The sequence below is a fragment of the Oreochromis niloticus genome, linkage group LG17 (genome assembly GCF_001858045.2).
Source record: "Oreochromis niloticus isolate F11D_XX linkage group LG17, O_niloticus_UMD_NMBU, whole genome shotgun sequence".
In the NCBI taxonomy this organism is placed as follows: domain Eukaryota; kingdom Metazoa; phylum Chordata; class Actinopteri; order Cichliformes; family Cichlidae; genus Oreochromis; species Oreochromis niloticus.
Window position 1 is genome coordinate 36,615,694 of NC_031981.2, and position 13,517 is coordinate 36,629,210.

Below are 13,517 nucleotides of genomic sequence, written 5' to 3' on the forward strand. Positions count from 1 at the left end.
GAGTGCGATTGTAAGTGAATGGAAATACTCCTGAGAGATAAGCTGTGTTAAAGGTATTTGCCGAGAACGGACCCTGTTTGCACGTAAACGAGAATGAACAGCTTGAGAACCGTAAGGAGCGTGTTTGGAGGCGTGGTCCTGCTCCTGAAATTCTGATACATAATCTCCAATTGTTCAGAGGGAATTGGCTGAAATGCTGAAAATGGGAGTGATAAAAGAGTCACACAGCACCTGGTGTAGCCCCATATTTCTTGTAGTGAATAAAGACAGGTCTATACAGATCTGTGTCGAATATCGCAAGATGAATGAAGTGTCACGCTTTGAAGTGGACCAGTTGAGCACAGACCGATTTTTCACGACACTGGATTTAACCAAGGGCTACTGGCAGATTCCCTTATCTGTAGAGTCCAAGGAAAAAATGACCTTCTCCACTCCGTATGGTTTGTACCAGTTGGTTACACTTCTGTTCGGCTTGTTCGGAGCCTTCCACCTTTCAGCGCCTCATGGACTGGGTGCTGCGGCTGCAAGTTGCATATGCCGCCACCAGTGTTGGGACTAACGCGTTATTAAGTAACGCGTTACAGTAACTACGTTATTATTGTGGTAACGAGCACGGTGACTAGTTATTATGCCAAAACCAGGAACGCGTTACTCATTACTGGGATTTAGATAGGCTCGTTATTCGTTACTTCGTGTGGTGGATATCGCGGAGCTTCCACAGATTCCGTAACATTAGCAAGTGGTGGAGGCCAGCAGGTGGATGAGAGAAAGTGGAGGCAAGAGGAGAGACCCGAAGCGGCCGCCGGTCCGAGAGTGTCAGGTGAACTGAACTTCAGGTAAGAAGTTATGACCTGCAGTCTATCAGAGTCAGATATAAACCAAGTTTAGGTGGAGTTTATTTTTGTTATGCTGACTTTTTCGTACTGGGTACTAGCTAGCATGACTGAGTTTCTATACAGCTGGGTGGGTGCTATGCTACTGATGTTGAACTTTATCTTGTTCATAAGATGGTTAGAGTTGCCAACCATGCCCTAAAAAACAGAATCGTCTCGTATTCAGAGAAAACATTATGCGTTTCGTACTGAGGTGAAAAGGAACAGTTTGTCCCGTAATTCAGCTACAATGAAAAAGACAAAGCTGGAGTTATTCTGTGTTTACGCTGTCAGCTGCCTCTTCTTCTCTCATTCTCCCCCCTCCCTCTCCTGTTTCTACTTCAGTCATGAAACTGATCAATGATCAGCTGATTGGCTTTTCTCTCTTGTTTATTTATCGCCCACTTTGCGCCAGAAAGAGGAAACCAGCGGATGTCGCGCTAAACAACAGCAGCACGTTTAAGCTTGATCAGCTGTTGTTAGAATTTATTTAATATTAATTTCTAGTATCAGCTGATGTTTGCTGGAGCCACAGCTGTAAAGCTGCTGGTCATGATGTCGGTTTGGATATGTGGTGAGAGGGAAACATGAAGATGAAACCAGGAGATGTCCTTACTGAATCATCAGAGCTGAACAGGTGATGGAGAAACAGGTTTACCTTTTAGGTGACATGGATGAGTTGAAGGGAAGTGATAAACTGTTTCTGAGAGACAAATAACACCAGGATCCTTTTCTAAGTAGCTGACAGCTTGTAACTGTGCAGGGGCGGGTCTAGCAAAGTGTTGCCAGGGGTCCATGTAGGGCATTAACAGGGAAAGGGGGGACAAGGAAATACTTCTCTTTCTTATTCTCATTTAAAATGTCTAGCTTTAAAAAAAATAATTATCTGAGTCTTACAACAAACAATTGATAGATTGATACATACAGGGAGTGCAGAATTATTAGGCAAATGAGTATTTTGTCCACATCATCCTCTTCATGCATGTTGTCTTATTCCAAGCTGTATAGGCTCAAAAGCCTACTACCAATTAAGCATATTAGGTGATGTGCATCTCTGTAATGAGAAGGGGTGTGGTCTAATGACATCAACACCCTATATCAGGTGTGCATAATTATTAGGCAACTTCCTTTCCTTTGGCAAAATGGGTCAAAAGAAGGACTTGACAGGCTCAGAAAAGTCAAAAATAGTGAGATATCTTGCAGAGGGATGCAGCAGTCTTAAAATTGCAAAGCTTCTGAAGTGTGATCATCGAACAATCAAGCGTTTCATTCAAAATAGTCAACAGGGTCGCAAGAAGCGTGTGGAAAAACCAAGGCGCAAAATAACTGCCCATGAACTGAGAAAAGTCAAGTGTGCAGCTGCCAAGATGCCACTTGCCACCAGTTTGGCCATATTTCAGAGCTGCAACATCACTGGAGTGCCCAAAAGCACAAGGTGTGCAATACTCAGAGACATGGCCAAGGTAAGAAAGGCTGAAAGACGACCACCACTGAACAAAGGCACACAAGCTGAAACGTCAAGACTGGGCCAAGAAATATCTCAAGACTGATTTTTCTAAGGTTTTATGGACTGATGAAATGAGAGTGAGTCTTGATGGGCCAGATGGATGGGCCCGTGGCTGGATTGGTAAAGGGCAGAGAGCTCCAGTCCGACTCAGACGCCAGCAAGGTGGAGGTGGAGTACTGGTTTGGGCTGGTATCGTCAAAGATGAGCTTGTGGGGCCTTTTCGGGTTGAGGATGGAGTCAAGCTCAACTCCCAGTCCTACTGCCAGTTTCTGGAAGACACCTTCTTCAAGCAGTGGTACAGGAAGAAGTCTGCATCCTTCAAGAAAAACATGATTTTCATGCAGGACAATGCTCCATCACACGCGTCCAAGTACTCCACAACGTGGCTGGCAAGAAAGGGTATAAAAGAAGAAAAACTAATGACATGGCCTCCTTGTTCACCTGATCTGAACCCCATTGAGAACCTGTGGTCCATCATCAAATGTGAGATTTACAAGGAGGGAAAACAGTACACCTCTCTGAACAGTGTCTGGGAGGCTGTGGTTGCTGCTGCACGCAATGTTGATGGTGAACAGATCAAAACACTGACAGAATCCATGGATGGCAGGCTTTTGAGTGTCCTTGCAAAGAAAGGTGGCTATATTGGTCACTGATTTGTTTTTGTTTTGTTTTTGAATGTCAGAAATGTATATTTGTGAATGTGGAGATGTTATATTGGTTTCACTGGTAAAAATAAATAATTGAAATGGGTATATATTTGTTTTTTGTTAAGTTGCCTAATAATTATGCACAGTAATAGTCACCTGCACACACAGATATCCCCCTAAAATAGCTAAAACTAAAAACAAACTAAAAACTACTTCCAAAAACATTCAGCTTTGATATTAATGAGTTTTTTGGGTTCATTGAGAACATGGTTGTTGTTCAATAATAAAATTGTTCCTCAAAAATACAACTTGCCTAATAATTCTGCACTCCCTGTAAATCACAGAGAGGGCAGTGGCACACACGAATGACCTCATAACCCTTTGACTTATGTTACATTGAAGAGACACCACACCATTGTGACTGTTACACACTCTTTTTGGCTGCAGTGGTTATTATTATATCTACATGCTTCCATCTCCCGTTTCCCGGTGACAACTCGTACTTTTCGACTCTCCTTTTTCTCCCTCCCTCGCTCACAGACACATAACGGGAATGGTAGTCCATTCTCCCTGCAGCACGGACTACACTGCCCATGAGGCTACATTCTTTGTGGCTATGGCTGTAACACTCTGCCTATTGCCTTCATATTAAATAATTTTTTGAATAATAATTTTTAAAAATGTTTCTTCACGTCATTATGCGGGCCGCAAGAAGGGATGATATGGGCTGCGAGATTGAGACACAGGCATTAGAGCGTCTTAATGTGTGTTTTGTTTTGGTTTTGTCAAGAGATGTATTCCAAGACACTTCTTCAGCTTCGAATCAGAGAGGAGAAACACACAGTTTTACTTGCAGCAAGGGCAGTCACAGAACACTCGCACGGAAGTGAGGGCTCCGAGACTCGCGCCCTGCCACTGCCCTGGTCTTTATTTATATTAGTTCAGTGTGTGTGTGTGTGTGTGTGTGTGTGGGATCAGAGTGTGACCCCATACGGACTTCCCTAATCCTGCTGGTCTGGAAGTCCAACAGTTCATCTAAACAAAAGGCACTTAGCTTAAAACAAACATAGATATGTTTATCCTATCATAAAACAATAAAAGAAGGTATGCCCTTTTCCCATGCTCCCAGGATGTCGGTGTGAATGCCAGAACACTCTGGAATGCACACAAAGCCTTTGCAGCCTACTAAAGATCACACATCCTATCACTACACAATCGATTATACACCTCTAAGCATATATGGAAACTTATAATCATTAAAAGATTATACTGACTACTAAGTACAATTTTCCATTGACAGGTTTCCACTGACATGGAATTACCAGAAATAGAGAGAACATAGCTTAACATATGAAACAGGAAAAGACTGCCATGTAATCCATTTATTTCAACAAAGTAACTTTATTCTGAATACCACCTTTCTAAATGGTAACTGTAACGGAATAGTTACTCACATTTTGTATTTTAAATACGTAATGCCGGTACATGTATTCAGTTACTCCCCAACACTGCAAATGCAGTAGCAAGTCTGGCACCGAGATGCCTGGTTCTTTCTTTATCCCTCATTTGCAAACGCAGCAGCAAGCCTTCTAATATAAAGTTGCCAGTTTCTCTGCATTTATTACAGCAAAAGCAGCGATGAATCCTTCTACCACTGGGATGCGGACTTCTCCGCATCTAGCCCTCATATGCTAAGTAGCAGATGTTCCTTTCGGCACCAAAACGCCAGGTTCTCTGTCTCTATTCCTCATTTGCAAATGCAGAAAATCTCTTTACACCAAGATGCCGGGTTCTGTTCCCTCAGCAGCTCACCCTTCTGGTACTGGATTGGCAGCTTCTGCCATCAACCAGAAAAAAATACAAAAAAACCCCATTCCTCTCACCAGGATGCCAGTTTCTCCGTTTTGTCCTGTCTTCCACAAGATGTAGCAGCAAACTGTTCCATCACCAAGATACCAGTTTCTCTGCCATCTTTCCTGCCTTCACCAAGCACCAGCGAACCTTCGTGCCAGGTTCTGTCAAACTGCGCTGTGCGCATAATTCTGCATGGCGTCCCTTCACTTCTCATGTGCTTTCACTAGCATCATCTAGCATCCACCCTTGACACAGTCATTCGAGACCGCTCTCTAAGCCGACTTGCGGTTCTGACTACGTCCAAATGGCTTATCATCTCCCATGAAGTTCAATGGACTCGCACTCTGCTCTCTGACGATTTTGGGGGTTATCATTATAGAAGGCAATTTTCCTCTAATCAGTCTTTCAATTCATCAACCCATCCCAAGTTGCTACTGTGGGGTCAGACAAAATGCTTTTGTTATTTGGTATTCTGTAACTTCCAAAATAGTACGCTGATCACTGTGATTTTCAATGGTTAAACTGTAATGGAGACGAGCAAACATATTGGCAGATCTGGAAAAAACCCCTTTGGTATGAAAATGATTTTAATCTTGTATACACGATTGCATTTGAGCTTGTTAAAGAGCTGTGGCTCCTGGTCAAGTGAGGGTCAGAAACTCTTGGCAGGCGTTATGATCAGCCAATACACGGTGAGGATGACTGGAGCTCTGAAAGGAATCGCACCACACCTGCTTACACGACATACTTCTCAATTTATTTTATTATCCTTTATTACTTATATTCTTTTGAGCTAAGTGTTAAGTTTTAAGAGCTAAGCAGTTTCATTTATGTTTTTGAGTAGCAGTATCTGAGTGTGACATTTAGTCTAGAAATTACACATAGAGTTTCAGCTGCATACGTGCAGGCCTCAGATCTCAGGATGACTGAAGGTGTGAGGTGAGCCGGGGTGCAGGGGAGGTCATGACACATACACAGCAGACACACACACACACACACATACACGTACACACCATTGTAGATTCATTTAGTAGGTAAGAAGTTAAGATGTGTTTTTGCTGCAATTGCAAATTGTGCCGGCGTATTGTCAGTTGGTTACAGGAAGTGCACCTGATGTTCCAGGAGATAAGAATGAGTTTAGGGTAAGACACCTGGATGCAGACGAGACGCTATGTTCTTTTAAAATGTGTCAAAAGTTAACTGAACAGTTGTGGTTTTGGATTGACGTATGCTGTACTGGATCTGCCTGGTAACAGAAAAGGGGGGCTGTACTATTCTACTCATATAAAATTGTTGTTCTGATTATTGTAAGACAGTTCGATCACTGACTTCGCCCAGTGTCGAACTCCACGCGTGTAATCAATAAATCTTCGCTTTGATCACATCTTCTGGACCAGAGTTTTCATTTGCTTGTGAGCCCTCCGTACTCCTTTTCTCCAATTTTTGAACCTTAACATTTGGGGGCTCGTTCCGGTGGTTGGAGAGGGAGAAGATCAGTGGAGGCGTTGGACAGGGTCCGAGGTGGTCGGGCGGACAGACGGTAATCAGTGGTGGAAGTGAGGGGACATTCGCCGGCGAATCAAAGAGGTAAGACACTACCTGTTGAAATTAATTTCCAAAAGGTGTCAAATTGGATATGACAAAATTAAGGTCTACTCACTGAAATTACTGGTGAATGTCTGTTTTGATTTTGGTGAAGTTTTCATGAAATTTACCGGTTGAAGTAATGATAATAAAGTATGAGTGACAGTACTGAGTAATGAGAATGAAGAAATGAAAAGAGAAAAGCAGTTGGACTGCTAAGTGAATATAGTATAATAGGTAATTGGCATGTGTGTGAATATGCAGTTTTGATTGAATATAAAGCAGGGCTTGGACATTAATAAGATTACTTGTGATTTTATGTAGTGTTTTCAGAAGTTTTACTAAATTTATTAGGACGAGGAGTCTGGGACCCTTAAGAAGCACATTTTTCTCCTTGGTAACGCTTGCGCCTGGGCAGGACGCTGACCCTTGACCTATCGGTGAATAGGAATAGTACGGTCGACGGCCGGGAAGAACTTGGGAACCTTCAAAATCGCTAGGGGATCGAGTCCCCTATTTGCGCTTTTTTGGTTACGATAAATTTGGTTAGGGCATTAGTAATCGGGCCACCGTCAGGGACGGAATACTGGCTAAAATTGGTCGCAAAAAAGTCTGGGACTTTATCGGTTGGACCGTTATGTTAAATTTGTCGAAACTTGGTAGGAATTAAAATCTGTGCAGTTGTATTTATAGGACGTCTATGTAAATAATGTATAAACAGAGTGGTGTGTGATGAGTCTGACTGAGTGACAGGATACTGCAGTTCTGTGAGTTATTTTTAGACAACCAGTATATGCAAATGAAGTGGCTGCTACTGTGAGCGCACAGAGGAGTTTAAACAATGGTTTAATAAAGAACGCGGTTGCGAGATCCCTAGAGTTTTGGGGATTTCATAGAGACTTTTACCTATTGCTGAATGCTTGTATTTAAGACGCTGGTTTTGTTTATTACAATTTTGTAAGTAAAGTTTTATTTCTTCACATGAGTGTCTGACTGTTTGCTGGGTTTTGAGATAGAATATATGAACTGTGATGTGATTTTTCGTGATTTCTCTTAAGATAAGAGGGATGTTTATTTCGGGATCTTGTCAAATTGAATATTCACGTACAGGGAATCTTATTTATATGAGATGCATTTGTCGGGCTGTAACGCTGGAGACCCAGTATGGTTTTACAGTGGCTGCAGAGATAAGACGGTCAGAACTATTTAGCTTTCTGTTTCGTAGTTTCCTGATATTCCGGTGCTTGGAAAAATACATTGAGAGACAGGCAAGGGACCCACGTGAAGCTGCCAGTGCGTTTTCCTTGTTCTGAGAACGTGCCTTTGGTGACTTTGACATAGAGTACCAGTGGACCGGGTCACGGACAGTGAAGTTGCGAGTATATACAAATGAGCTGGCTGCTGGGAAACGCACAAGGATTCCTGTTTTGGCCTAAAGCGTTTTTGAGGTCATAAGCATGATTTATACATATTGTTAACTGTCTGTGACTGTGAAGTTGTTTTTGTTTGTTATGGGGATATACTTGGGGCTTTCTTTCATTGCTGTGAAGATGTAAATTGATGAGCTGGGGGTGGAATATTGTTGTTGTAATGCAAAGCTGGATGTTTTAAAGTTGAAGCTGTTTTAATTTAAGCAAGACAGAGCTGGTGTTATTGACATTTGAGTTTTCTTGTGCCTCTTATCTGACACTTGAACAAATAGATAGGTATTTTTGACAAATCCGGTCAATTTTAACGTGGATGAGAAAGCATGGTGCATAATTCACTGTAGTCTATGTGGTGGGTATAGGACTGTGTCAGGAGCATTTTGTTTCAGTAAGTAAGGAAAGAGACAACAAAGCTTGTTTAAGGCATGTACATGGGTGAGAGCTCTGAGTGAGACTCACACACAACTGTAGTCCGCCTTCTTTATTTATACACTCAATGTATAGTTTACACAATGTATAGTTTCATAACTCTGTTAAGGGTAAAGGCGTGCTTCCCCTTTCGACAACTCTACTGCACGTCTTCGCCCTCATGCATATGGCATAATCTTCTCGTTTCAAGTTCCTTAGGCGTTTCCTGTTTTTCTCTAAAAGTAGTTGAAATAGGTTTCACAAGCGGTTACACAAAAGTGGTTATTTTCCACTGCAGCAGTATGTATGCTAAAGACGTAAAACATAGACTTTATAAAAAGGTATAATAAAACAGTAAAATCTCTTAACAGACTGGTTATAAAAATTGATGAACTTATGGGATTAAATTGTGAAGATAAGATAAAATATACAAAATTTAATCGGATTATTTGAGTTTGTTAAGCACAGGGGCCATAGAATTAGGTCGACAGATAGCATGCTCACTTATCAGTAGAGAACTGTTAAAGACCAATGAGCTGTCCTGACGAGGAGGAAATGGAGTGGTCATCCTTTTAGGATCGAATGATGCTCCGCCTCTGGTCAAGTTCAGACATAAGCCTTAAGCGCCCATGAGCCACTAATAAGCGTGACAGAGTAATAAGTATATAAAAGAAATAAATAACACAGTTGAATGAAAGTGTTGAACAACTGTGATAGGATTGAATCCATGAGCACGCAATAAAGTGGACTTGTCAGGAGGAGTTTATCATTAGTGTAAGTGAGGGTGAACTTGGTGGAATAACAAAAAAAAAAAAAATATATATATATATATATATATATATATATATATATATATATATATATAATAATAAATAGAAAATAAACTAACAGACACTGGGGATAAATTTTTAGGCAGGTTGTAAGTATGCTTGTTTCTGCGTCCTGTGCGATTGAAATTTCCCAAGAAGGGGACCTCGTCCAGGTCAGGTGTGTCTGTCACGGAGAGACAGAGAGCGAGGAGTCACCCTATGAGGCCTCAGTGTGTGTAGAGGTAGAGGAGTCCCAAGTGGTCGAATGTTTGACCGTTGTCTTCTTTTGTTTGAGGGCATGCTTGAAATTAGTGAAAACGACCACACTTCATGGGTGCCGTCGGAGGCGGCTATGTTGGTGCTCAATCTGTGGAGCGCTGAACGATATGGGTACAGTTTTGACATAATGAACTAAAAGCTGGGTATGATTGTTCGGTGATAGAACGTGACGGGGTGACGAGTACTAGGTAGGGAACGGGGCACCGTATTAGAGAGTTGTAAGAGTTTAATGTAACATAAAAAAAAAAAAAAAACGGGTTGGTTGCAACAGGGAAGTATACATCTGATGAGAGTTACTCTGGATTTGAGGTTTAGGTAGGGGACGATCAGCTGGAAATAACTGTGATGTTGCTGGAGGTGTTCTGTAAGGTGGAGATTTCTCTTGTGGAAGGTGTGTTTGAAGTTAACTGTGTTTGCCATGGAGAAACGGAGGACACCCCATATGATTTGTCCATATGCTCAGAAGTTGAGTTAGATGATTTGGATGAGTATGTAAATAGATGTTTTCTACTGTTTACGGGATTAGTGGAGTTGGTGGTGAATTTGGATGACCCGGGGTGGGTGCCTTCCGACGCGGCGGCGTTTCTTTTCTCCCTGATAGAAGCGGCGGAGACGGGTTCCGATTTTAACATGCTCGCATGAGGGTGGGTTACGGTGGAATCCTGGTGAGAACAAATGGAGTGTGTGGTGATGAACGGGTGGCCAAGTCACTGATGGTTTATGACAAGTTGGGTAAAATCTGTGTGTCACCAAGCAGGAGAAGACGAGGAAGTGGCTGTCAGAGTGGTGAGACGGGTTGTGGGGACCGAAAGGGAAGTACAACAGAGTATCTCAGGAGGAGGAGTCAGAAACGTCACTGGAGGAGGTAAGTGAGTGTGTGGCAGTATGACTGACAGGGCGACCTCTGGTGAAAGAAAAGGGTATAAGCCCTTGAAGGCTCAGGTTGAGCAGCTGAAGAAAGCTATTCGCCTAGCTAATACAGGGGCATTAAAAGCGGCCGAAAAAGAATGTCAGGTTATGGAGATTGAGGTGAGTAAGCTCATCACATCTCAACAGAAGAAACTGAGTGACGAAATAGCTCTGAGCTTGGTGTTCCAAACTGAAGGAGAAAGATGTGAAGGACAATTGAAGCAACTGGAAGAGGAGTCTGGGGGTCACTCAGTAAATAGAAAGACCAAAGCAGTAATGAAAGATCTCAGAGAAGCGCATGACAAGTGTTGTAAGTGGCTGTTTTTGTGGAATGCTGCAAAATCTTGGATGAAGGAGGATGACACGGACAAAGCAGGGGACATGGTGAGTATAATGGCGTCAGTGAAACAACTGAAAGAGGAAAACAAGAAGTTGGAGGATCAAATGAGGGATTTGACCACGAAAGCAGAAGTAACTGCTAGACTCTCCACACCCAAAATATACCCATGGGCTACTTTAACGCCGAGTGCTCCGCCCCCACCCTATGTCATGCCGGTGATGACCCTGGAGGGAGGACAGGTCCGTGGGCCTGAAGGACACAGAGGAATAGTCCTGGGGGGAGTGGTGAATGTTGACTACACTAGGGGACCCAGAGGAAGTCAGGAGGAAGAAGCAAGAGCAGGGGGGCATCAGCCCTTTAGTGAAGGTGGGAGACTGGAGGCCTCAGCTGCAGATGAAGGCCCAACCTCGCCACAAAGGGGGCTCATGAGTGAGGAGCTGACGCTGACCGAGGAACACCCGGTAGAACAGCCGAGACGGGATAGGGAGGCGGAGGTGACGCACACCCGAGAGGAGGTGCGACCCGTGACGGAGCTGGGAGCACGGCCCAAGCACAAGGGATCGCCACGGCTGGGGAAAGAAGGACAGGCCCAGATGAGGAGATCGGCTGGAGCAGAAAAAACGCCCTACACAGAGAAAACGCCCAAGTGGGAACGCTGGGAAGGAGATGTGCATGGTCGTATGTATGAGGAGCCTGAGGCACTGTTGAAAGTGTTCAGCGCTTTGGAAATGGTGAAGCGGAAATTACTTAAAGACAGGTCAAAGGACAAAACCGTGGACGAGATCTCCTGGAGTGATGAAGAGGAGGAAGGCGATGAAGAGGAAGCAGGCGAAGATGGAGGAGTGGAGTCAGACCCAGGTCCAAGTATAACGCTGAGAAACCGCGAAGTAAAAAAGGATGAAGGTGGGAGAAAGAAGCAGGACACTGCAGGGGGGAGGAGATCAGTGTTTGGGCAGTCGAAGGGAAAGACCCAGGGGACGAAAAATAGGAAAGTGATTTTAGACAGAGGATTACAGGACGGACAACTGAATTTGCCTCTGATGTCTGGTTCATGTGGCGAACCAGTGTATAGAGCATATAAAGTCAGAGATTTCGAAGCATTGGTTAAACAACTTCCGCCCATTACAGAAGGAGGGGCTAGTTGGCTGAGGAAACTGACCACACTGACCGAAGGAGAGGAACTTGCTATTGGTGATTTCCGCGCCATCGCTGGACGCTGTATGCTTGGGGGTGGATTGGCTGATGTAGAGGGGCTAGCACGTACCACAAGGTATGCTAATGACCTTGCTCTCTGTGAGGTCCAAAGTGCCCTGTCTAATGCCGTTCGCGAAAAGTATCCGACACGCAACACTGGGGCGATACCTAAGATAATTTGGGACCCAAAAGACACACCAGGGGAGTTCTTAGCTAAAGCTAAGGAGCAGTGGTTGACTGAAACAGGCATACATCCAGGTAAAGAGGGCGAAAGCAGGGCGTGGTTCCGTTCGGCCGTGCTGGCGGGGCTGCCAAAACAGGTTACAACAGACTTAGAGAAGAATCCAGACTTTGCAGTAGCAGACTCTGCGCAGTGGGAGAGACACGTGGTGCACCGGCTCCAGCTGGAACAGGATCAGGTGAATAAACAAAAGAAGGAGCTCGAGGACGCACAGGCTCAACTTATTAGGTTACAGTTGGGGGAGGCTCGCGACAAAGCTGACAGTAAGAAAAAGGAATTGAAAGAACAGAGCAAAAATATAATGGTGGCAAGGCCCGGAGCTGATCCGGTGCCTGATTGGCCGGATTTGGATCCGAATCTCTATCCTGATGACCGCTGGCCTGCCAATGCACCAAGGCAGCGTAGACCCGCTGGGAATTGGGGAACCGGGGGACCGCAAAGGGGGCGTGGTGGATCCGGCAGGGGTGGATTAAGAGCTCAGAGTACGGGGTCTCCATACAACAATGCAAGCTGGGGCAGCTGCTTTATCTGTGGAGCAGAGGGGCACTGTACGCTGACGTCAGTGCTGTACTTTTATTCCTAATAACACAGCGCCAGATGGGTCAGTGACCCGAGCTTTAGAGGGGCTGAGAACGCTCTCTAAGACCATGCACGAACACTCGGGAATTGATAATCCGCTGGAGGGCTGGATGACTTCGGTCTTCGGACAGTGGAAAGGGTTTGTACTCTCAATTATGCTTTCATTAGCTGTGTTGGTGGGCATTTTGGTGACCTGTGGCTGTTGTTTCATTCCTTGTGCCCGAGCTCTGTTAGAAAAGGTGATTACGAAGGCAGTGGACTCGGGAACAGAAGCTCACATGCCCATGATGCCCTTGATGGACATGGAAGTCACTGTGTGGGACGAGGAGTGACGCACCTTAGAGTATGGTGACCTCTGGTCAGCCAGAGGTCAAAAGGGGGAATGTGGGGTCAGACAAAATGCTTTTGTTATTTGGTATTCTGTAACTTCCAAAATAGTACGCTGATCACTGTGATTTTCAATGGTTAAACTGTAATGGAGACGAGCAAACATATTGGCAGATCTGGAAAAAACCCCTTTGGTATGAAAATGATTTTAATCTTGTATACACGATTGCATTTGAGCTTGTTAAAGAGCTGTGGCTCCTGGTCAAGTGAGGGTCAGAAACTCTTGGCAGGCGTTATGATCAGCCAATACATGGTGAGGATGACTGGAGCTCTGAAAGGAATCGCACCACACCTGCTTACACGACATACTTCTCAATTTATTTTATTATCCTTTATTACTTATATTCTTTTGAGCTAAGTGTTAAGTTTTAAGAGCTAAGCAGTTTCATTTATGTTTTTGAGTAGCAGTATCTGAGTGTGACATTTAGTCTAGAAATTACACATAGAGTTTCAGCTGCGTACGTGCAGGCCTCAGATCTC

The 13,517-nt window shown here is 44.1% G+C and overlaps 1 protein-coding gene across 1 annotated transcript; it reads left to right on the forward strand.

The window, feature by feature from the left end:
• The first annotated feature begins 808 nt into the window (after positions 1-808).
• Positions 809-13,158, forward strand: LOC109195151 (uncharacterized). Its single transcript, XM_019346743.2, has 2 exons — positions 809-836; positions 10,145-13,158. Exon 2 carries the CDS (start codon positions 10,273-10,275, stop codon positions 12,652-12,654), a length of 2,382 nt encoding a protein of 793 aa, XP_019202288.1. The 5' UTR covers positions 809-836; positions 10,145-10,272; the 3' UTR covers positions 12,655-13,158.
• Positions 13,159-13,517: the final 359 nt, after the last annotated feature.

What these genes read in the sequence shown, in the direction of transcription:
- LOC109195151 (XM_019346743.2), top strand. Translation starts at nt 10,273, where the DNA reads ATGACTGACAGGGCGACCTCTGGTGAAAGAAAAGGGTATAAGCCCTTG.